Source organism: Dipteris shenzhenensis, chromosome 19 (genome assembly GCF_047967505.1).
Source record: "Dipteris shenzhenensis isolate YYH24624 ecotype China chromosome 19, Dip_SZ_1.0, whole genome shotgun sequence".
NCBI classification, from domain to species: Eukaryota; Viridiplantae; Streptophyta; class Polypodiopsida; order Gleicheniales; family Dipteridaceae; genus Dipteris; species Dipteris shenzhenensis.
The window spans coordinates 38,885,252-38,894,400 of NC_141614.1; the positions used below are offsets into that span (position 1 = coordinate 38,885,252).

A 9,149-nucleotide genomic window follows, 5' to 3' on the forward strand; every position below is an offset into this window, starting at 1 on the left:
AAGGCTTCCAGCTGAAATGACCCAAGCAGCAGCTGCATTAGCCTTTGCGCACCACCACCAACACGCCATCGTTTTTCGAAGCGTGTAGCCATTGTACCTCAGCTCGCCTTCTGTTTCCCGCATTTTAACCTGAGTAGCAACGGTCTGCCTGAGCGAGTGATCCGCAGAAGGAAAGATAGCATGATGCTTAGCAGCCAGCGCCCCCTATCGCTAGTACAGTGCTGGAGGCGGAAGACGGTCCAACTATATGGTGGCGCTGGACCTTCCTGAGCTGGGGCAACCGCTTGCGTAGCTTGTGCAGGAGGTGCTGATGCTCTTCTTTTTCCTGATGCTCTTCGAGGTGCGCAGGAGGGAGGTGCTTCGGCTATTGAGCGAGTGAATGTTGCTGGTGACGGCGGGGAGACCTTTTGTGCTCTTGTGACTACACAGCCAGCAAGCAGCGAGAGAGAAAGCGCCAGGGATAGACTAGGCAGGGGGATTGGATGAAGGTGGAGGCGAAGGTGCAGAGGCTACTGCGGGGAGGAGGTGGCTAGCGACTAAGGCGGGGGCGTCCATGCTCGCTGTACGTGATTTCATAGAGCACAAGCTGGGAGCGAGGTAGCAAGTGAGAGAGAAAGCGCGAGGCACAGACTTGGATGAAGGTGGAGGCGATGGTGCAGGCGATGGTGCACAAGGCTGCTGAGGGGGGAGGAGGTGGCTGGCGACGATGGCGGTCCGTGAGTTCATAGAGGGCAAGCGAGCAACCCATCAGGCGAATGGGGAGGGACTAGGATCGATGGGCAGCGGCGAAGGCGGAGCGGTGGCGATGGCGGTGGCGTTCGGGTGTTTCGTGGTGGTGGTGGCGGGGGAGCTCTACTGGGTGTATCAGAGATGGAGGGGGCGGCGGCGAACGGAAGGGAAAGAGGCGGCGGCGGAGGCGGACGGCGGCGCTCAAACGTACGTTTACCAAGCTCGGCGGCAGTCGCCAGCGGCGTCGGCGGAGTATTATTTGTTCTGTTGGAAGCGAAACGGCGCGCCGACGACGGCGGCGGCGACGCCACCAAGCCACGCATCGCCGCCGCCGCTTGTGGCGAAGCTAGTCCCTTTGGAGGAAGCCGAAGATGGCGGCGGAGATGCGGCGGAGCTCGACGTTCTGGAGCTCCATGGCCTCGTCCGCCAGCCCCGCTTCCTCTTCACAATCACTGAAGAACCCAAGGAGGAGGAGCTCCTCCTCGACTCCTCCTCCGGCGAGTTCCCCAAACCTTCCGTCGCTATAGCCACTTCCGCCACCCCCTCCGCCAAACCTTCCGTCGCCATAGCTCATTCTGCCAACTCCGGCGAAGCTTCCGCCGCTAACACCTCCTCCAACCTCGCTGCTCTCAGCTCACAAGCTTCCTCTTCCTCCAGCTATGGCGCCCTGCAGCCCCCCCCTCCTCCTCCTCCTCCATCGTCCTCTGCTCAGCCGCCGCCATCGCCGACCCCCTCACCCCCCCACCCTCCCCCTCCATCGTCCTCCGCTCCTCTCGCCCCCCGCACCCCCCTCAAATCCCTCTTCAACCTCCCTCCTGCTATTGCAGCGGCCGCCTCCATCAACATTGCCCCCGGTGCTGCTGCTGCTGCTGCTACGACTTCTTCCTCCAAGCCCCCTCCGTACCCCCGTTCGTCCAGCGCCGTTCCTTTCAATGAGTCCTCTCCCTCTGCTTCCCCTTCGTGGCATTCGGCTCGCCTGTCGTGGGTCACTGGTGACACTTCTACTACATCGTCGCCTTCGCGCTCCGCTTCTCCTTCCTCATCTACACCTCCCGTGCTCTCCGCCTGTTCCTCTCCTTTCTACACCTCCCCTCCGCATCGTTTCCGCGTGCCCGGTTCATTCACTACCTCAAGATCGACGCGGTAAATTTGCACAATGGAGGATCGTGGAAGCAGTGGCAAACATCACCAGAACGACTGGGTGTCATGGAACTCTTCGGGCGAGAACGGCTTACTTACATCGTCAGGCATATGAGAGCAAATTGTGCAATCTGTATGCAGTCCGAGAACGGCTGGCTTACATCATCAGGCATATGGCAAGCACTCCGACTCTACATTTGAGCGCAAATGCTGCAATCTGTACAAAGATGTCAAATAGCGTATCACACGACCGAGCAATACTCGGAACAAGATAATAACAACAGAAAATTCAATAACACAAAGAGGACCGAGGGGAATCTGCGACATTGTGGAGTCAGGGAGGAATTCTTTGCAAAGTCCAGTGGTTGCAACTGATTGGGTGAGAAAGGTGCGATGTTTGGCGAAGGATTGTTGGCTTGGAAGACAGGGAGCTTGGGACGACGGATGAAATTGAGTAGCTCACAGCAAGATTTGAGCATGTTGCACGGAGTGACAGAGGTTTGTAGTACGAGGTCAGGGGCATCATTGTAATATCAGACATGCGAGTTCTGATGGACGGTACAGATCTTTTTCCTTACAGTATTTGAAGAGTGGCCAAATGAATTTATTGGCTTCATGCCTCATGGGCTAAGGCATAAAAGTACTATGCAAGGGCCTTAAATGAATGCTATGATACAAGGATAAATCATAACCTCATAGGAGATTCAAGGGTCCCAACTTGCCATAATCTAAGGAAGAGATTGTCACATCCCCTAGGAATTTTTCACCTTGTTAACGTATGATTTCATTTTCAACTTGTGAGATTGTTGGGGCACTGTTTCAAGTAATGACAAGTAGGAAACTGGCATATTGCGCAATTGGTTGAAACGGTCTTAAGGAAAGTGCCAAAGGAAGCTTGCAAGCGACTAGTGGCAATCAAGAGCTTGTTAGGTTGACCAAGGCACTCTCGTGTTTGTGAGGGTAGTTAGTCGCGAGTGAAATGGAGGGTAGTTAGTCGCGAGTGAAATGTCATTTCGGATGTTAATAGGGAAGCCATTTTGCGAGTATGAAAAGAAACTACAAATCCATTTCTCAAGCTTTAATCGCTCGTGGTGAGGTGGCCTTGATGTATATCCTCCTCCTCCATAGCATCTCTGTGATTTTTATTCTTACTCCTCTCCTCCTTAGGATCTCTAAGTTTTTTGTTCTTATTAAGCTTAGGTTATTGAGTTATTCTATGGAGGTAGACGCATTGGATTAGACTTTTAAGCGACCCACCCCCTCTTTGAGGCTTTGTCTTTTTCCTTCCTTTTAGATTCATCGACATTTGGGTTCTAATCATCCTCAAGCATTCTAGCTCAAGGTGTTACCACACTAGCTCTAGCTCATCATCAGAAAATGTTGATGCTATTGAATGTTGACCCTTGGGACTTGATACCATGCTAAGATGGCTCTTTTGATCCTTTTCAAAAGCACATGAAACTCAATATCTAGTGTTGTCATTCATAGAACCCTATCATTGTAATTAGTTGCCTAGTTCTTTAGAAAGAACAAGTGTAATTACATTGAGAAAATGGTCAACCAACTAGTGTGAGCATCAGGGGAATTTTGGATTCAAAATTGCCCTCTTGCATTAGAAAACTAGGCCCGTGGCATAGTCCAACAACTTGTGGTAGTGTAAGAATCCAAGGGTGGCAGTCCAAGAGCTTGTGGTAGTCTAAAAGTTCATGGGTGGTAGTCCAAGAGCTTCATGAGTCCATAAAAGAGTCCAAGGGTGGTAATCCAAGAGGTAGTGATAGTCTAGCAGTCCAAGACATGGCAAGTGATAGCTGAAAGGAATCGATAATTCTAGAAGATAAGGGGTTTTGCGAGAGGTCTCAAAGACACTTATAAGGTTGAGGTGAGAAGAAATTCTCCCAAAACCTTTGAAGAAGGAATTAAGTATGCCCAAATATACGATGATACAATGGGAAAATCCAAAGTTGGAACTTTGGAACAAACAGGTTTTGTTCTTAAGTTCAAGAAATTTTCCAATTTGAAAAGGCAGGGGCACTTAAGAAACCTCAAACGCAAAAAATTGCTCTTGAAGAAATATGATTAAGGGGCAAGCATGAAAATCTTTGCTTCAAATGTTTGGGCAAAGACCATGCTACTTGGAACTTCACTAAAAACAAATAGATGGGAGCTAAAGCTCCAAATAGATCTCCACAAAAATAAGTACATGCGATGTAGGTGGTTGCTTAATAGTACTAAAAAGTACACTGAGGTAGAGGTCTATCATGAGGATAGCACCCACATGTGCTATCTATAATTGGCAATGTGGTAGTCCACCTTTGGTCATGATTTAATGAGGATGCATGGAAAAATAAAGGGGCAAAGGGTAAGAATTATGGTTGATAGCACAACACATAATTTCTTAAATTACTCGCTAGTTAAGAAATTGAAGTTGATGGAGAGTCCAAGTGTCCATAACTAATTGGTCTCTTTAGTGATAAAAAGGTTTGGGACATCATGATTCCTAGTGTAGAGGTGGAATTCCAAGGTTATCCAGACGCCTTGGATTTCCAAATTATGCATCTCGATCGAACCGATGCTATTCTTGGTCGAGAATGGTTGTATGGCTTGGGCATAGCTTATAGAGGAGTTATTTAGTAGTTATCTAAATAACTCCATTATGTTTGAAAAAGATGGTAGAGTCTTCCAGATTCAGGGAGAACATTGATGTGCCCAACTCTCCTCATATTTGTTTGATGGAATTGGAATGCCTGCTATAGCAACAAGAATGCGAGGTATATCTTTGTGAACTTACTTTTATTGGTGATTTTATGACTTTTGCATCGGAAAGAAGTAATCCTGTTTTTGATAATGTTAAAAAGTATAAATCCTCTTTTCATGATTTAATGATTGAATTTAAAGATGTTTTTATGGCTGATTTGCCTAATGGTTTACTCCCTGAGAGAGAAGTATATCATAAAATAGACCTTATTCCTGGATCCACCCCTTTTTGTAAACCTCCATATAGGCTTCGTTAAACGGAGGAGCTTGAGTTCAAGAAACAATTAATTGAATACCTTAGGAAGTGAAAAATTCAATCAATAGCTCACCTTGGTCTGCACTAGTTTTACTGGTAAAGAAAAGGCATTTATGCATAGATTATCGATCATTAAATAAAATCACCATAAGAAATAAGTATCATATGCCTTGCATTGATGAGCTCTTTGACCAATTGCAAGGGGAAAAATATTTTACTAAAATTATTTTAAGGTCAAGATATCACAAAGTACGAATTAGAGAAGAGGATGTCTCTAAGACATCATTTCATACTAGGTATGGACATTATGAGTTTAAAGTAAAGCCATTTTACTTAACAAATGCTCCAGCAACTTTCATGACACTCATGAATAGTGTCTTCAGGCCATATTTAGAGAAATTTTCTATAGTATTTTTAGATGATATCCCTATTTATAGTAAAACCAGATCAAAAGAGGAGTTTTGAAAAATTAAAAGTAGCTATAACATTAGCTCCTGTCTTAAAGGTAGTGGATCCCTATGAACCATTCATGGTTGAGACAGATGCCTGTGATTTTATTGTTTGGGCATATTTTTACAAAAGGGTTGACTAGTGGCTTTTGAAAGCAAGAAGTCAGACTGTCCCCACCGGAATTACTCAGCATATGAGAAAGAACTATATGCTTTCTATGCTTTGAAGAAGTGGAGACACTATTTGTATGGTGCCAAATTCAAGATCATCTTTGATAAGAAAGAATTAAGTGGATTTGCAATCAGGTAGTGCTTAAAGGTAGAAAAGCTAGATGGGCTGAATTAATGCAAGAGTTTGATATACAACTGACATATCAGAAGGGGAAGTTCAATGGTAGCAGCCTTTCCTTAGCAGAATGGCAATTGTTAATGAATTGAGTTTTACTCAATTTCAAAATGATTTCCTAGAGTCATTAAAAGGAAAATGTGAGTTAGATCCTCACTTTCCTAGAAATATGGAAAACGATTGCGAAGAGGGATCCAACTAATCAAGAGGCTTTCACTGAGGAGTCACATGGAAATGGTGACACATCATGGTGTGGCCCTAGTGTAACAAAGGTAGCCTCAGTAATGAAACTCCTCTTTAGAAGTGAAATTACAAATTTTCATTTTCAAAAAAAATTTTCTCCTAAACATAGTCCAAATTTAGACATATTCCAAAGCGACTATCTACAACTTAGTCAAAAGTCTAACTTGGACATAATCCTCTCTCTCTCTCTCTCTCTCTCTCTCTCTCTCTCTCTCTCTCTCTCTCTCTACTTTTCCCCCTCTTTTACAAGTTGCACATTTCACGCAGGCCTTATGAATGATTTATGAGCATTTACCTTGTTTTACATACTAATCTTTTGTTTCGGCCCCAAAAAAAATGAATGATTTATGAGCATTCACCTTGTTTTACATACTAATCTTTTGTTTCGCCCCCCAAAAAAGAACAATGAGTCCTCCCTCCTATGGCACCAAAACATCAATAGGGGCTTCTCCATAGGAACATGTTAGATGATTCGATTGCCTTGTATGTTCCTTTATGGCGTTCTTGCATGGCACGAAAATCGTTACAGGCAACGTGGGCAGAGGGCAGCTCCCACTATCACCATAGCCCCCATAGATTCTGACCATGCAGCTCCTTGCCTTCGTAGCTCTCTTCTTGATGCTTGTGCTATCCTCTTCCAAACCCATCGAGGCCATCTCCTGCTATGACGGTACCAGTGCTCCAAACGAGCAGGATTGCTGAACCACCATCAACTACTTGAATGGACTTTCGTTTGTATTCGCTCCCAATACTACGGCTGAAGTAGATTCGAATGCCTGTCACGTTCAGGTTCTCAACGATAATTCGGAGAGTGTGACTTACCTTGGAAGTTCAATTCAGGCCAAGCTCAATGCTGTTGTAGACGAATGCATTGTGAACAAACATTCTCTCGGTAGTGATTGGGATGGCTCACAGGGCATGTACTTCTACGTGATGATAAATGCTTCATAAGAAACACGAAAACTTATGTCACTATTTAGATTTGAAATTCCTCGCAATTATTGTGGACAAGTTTGATGTATGAAGGTGCTTTTGCACCATCTTATGATTATATATATATATTGCTTGGGATGAGCCATCTTATGATTATATATATATTGACTAGGATGAGCTTTTGGCTATATTTATGAATCTTGATATTCGTGTCTTTTTTAGTTAATTTCCTAATCAAATCCCCTAGCAACCAACACCTTGGGAAAACTATTTTCTATACCATTGTATCCATCTCTCTCTCTCTCTGTCTCTCTCTCTCTCTCTCTCTCTCTCTCTCTCTCTCTCTATCTTCTCTTTGTGGATACCACTGGCTATATGCATATATATATACATGTGTGTACATAAACATATATGTTTGCATATCACACATGTACACACATGCTCAAGTAAAGGACCCATGGGTTGCTATAGCATAGCATGCCTATGTATGTATTTGGATGTGTTTATGATTTAAAATATGCCTAATATACACATAAATATAAACAATAAATTATGTATCCCTATGCTGTTAGACTCGCTCTTATCATTAAAAAAGAATGTGCTATTCATCTCGCCAAGCAGGTCATTGGTGTGCTACCTCTATCAAGTCCCAAGGTTGGGTCCTAGGTTGCAAGGAATAAAATTTTAGAATTTATTTACAAATTTCAACATTTGAATGCATTTTAGGAAATTTTCAATTTGGATACCAGTTAAGCCTTAGCATTGCTTTTAGTTAGGTAAATATTTTGTGTAACATTGCTCTCTCTCTCTCTCTCTCACACACACACACACACACACACACACACACACACACACATGCACACACGAACATATACAGAAATACATTCATAGGTATGTATGTATATCAACATGCACACATACTTTTGCAAGCATTAGGGAAAAAGGGAACTCATTTTGGGGCCCTGTAAAAAATTCACTATTTTTTGATTTATTTCTCTCCTAAAAGACCTCAAAAATAGTAAAATACGGAAACGTGGCTCAGATTTGTCAGTAAGGACTACAGAACTGTCAATTCAAAAAGGAATAAGATAATCTTTTGTCTGACTAACACGATTTTGTATTAAATATCCTCTTAGATTTTTTTTTGTTTACCAAAGATTCCGCATCTCTTTGGCCGACGTGTGCAGGTCTTTCATTAAGAGTCCATCACTGAACTTAGTGATTGCAAGTTTTCAAAATATTCACATGGATACCGCCACACTTCCACGATTCATGTTACAAAATGACTATGAGATTGAAAAACAAACTTCGCAACCTGAGGAGCACAAAAAATGGCCGATACTAGTGAGTCACTATCTGAGAAGAAGCGATTACACCATCTTCACATTGACTTGGAAGAACAATATGCTCCAGCACAAAAAAGACGAAAGGATACGGTGCTGAATGCTCAACAGCGGGAAAATATGAGAAGAGAAGGGCTTCAACATATTGACTTATGGTGCGATGGAAGCATATATCCAAAATGTCAAGTAAAAAACTCTACACCTCCATTTGTCAATCCCACCACATTACTGAGGTTTGCCGGCGATGGACAAAATGGACTTCTTGGTTATATTTCAGTGCAGTCTGCATTTGCGGAAACGTATAAAATGATGTACCTACAAGAAAAGGGGGCCAAGATGGAGGAGATAGCCATTCGTGCAAAATTGGAGCAGCAGTTGCAGAATGAAATCGAGGAGCATTCAAAGAGTAAAAAAGAATTGACAAGAGCAAGAAAGAAGAGAACCGTGCTTGGAGACAGACAACGTAGCAGGAAGATTAAAAAAATTGCAAATTTGAAGGCTGGGACTGGTGGATGCAAGCGACAAATTCAGGAAGCAAGGTTAGATTGAAATTTATCATTTTGTATACTCAAAAAGGCTCTCTTCCAGACTATATCTATTTCGTTGATTGTCGCAAAATAAGAATGGAGGTGCTGAATAATATAGTCATATTGTGTTGTTATTACAGGAAATTATTGGAGCCTGCAAAAGAAAATATGGACCCGAACCTTCTTCCTGTTAAACAAATGAAAGGATTGCTTTCTTGCGGTGTAGCAAAAGGTTTGATTGAGGAAAAAAAATACAAAACAGTCAAACGCAATGTTGTAGAGGACTTTGTATCCAATAATCAAGTTGATGGCACTATAATCCAAGAGGCTCTTGATGTTAGTGGAGTTAGCAGGAAGGGATATAGTTCGATTTTCCATGCGATATCCTCAACTTTGAAAGATCAAAGGATTAAACGAGTTTTATTGCCA

At 43.3% G+C, this 9,149-nt stretch overlaps 1 protein-coding gene across 1 annotated transcript; it reads left to right on the plus strand.

Moving 5' to 3' along the window:
* On the plus strand, positions 1–2,597 carry LOC147890450 (uncharacterized). Its single transcript, XM_087390292.1, has one exon. It carries the CDS (start codon positions 707–709, stop codon positions 1,874–1,876), a length of 1,170 nt encoding a protein of 389 aa, XP_087246418.1. The 5' UTR covers positions 1–706; the 3' UTR covers positions 1,877–2,597.
* Positions 2,598–9,149: the final 6,552 nt, after the last annotated feature.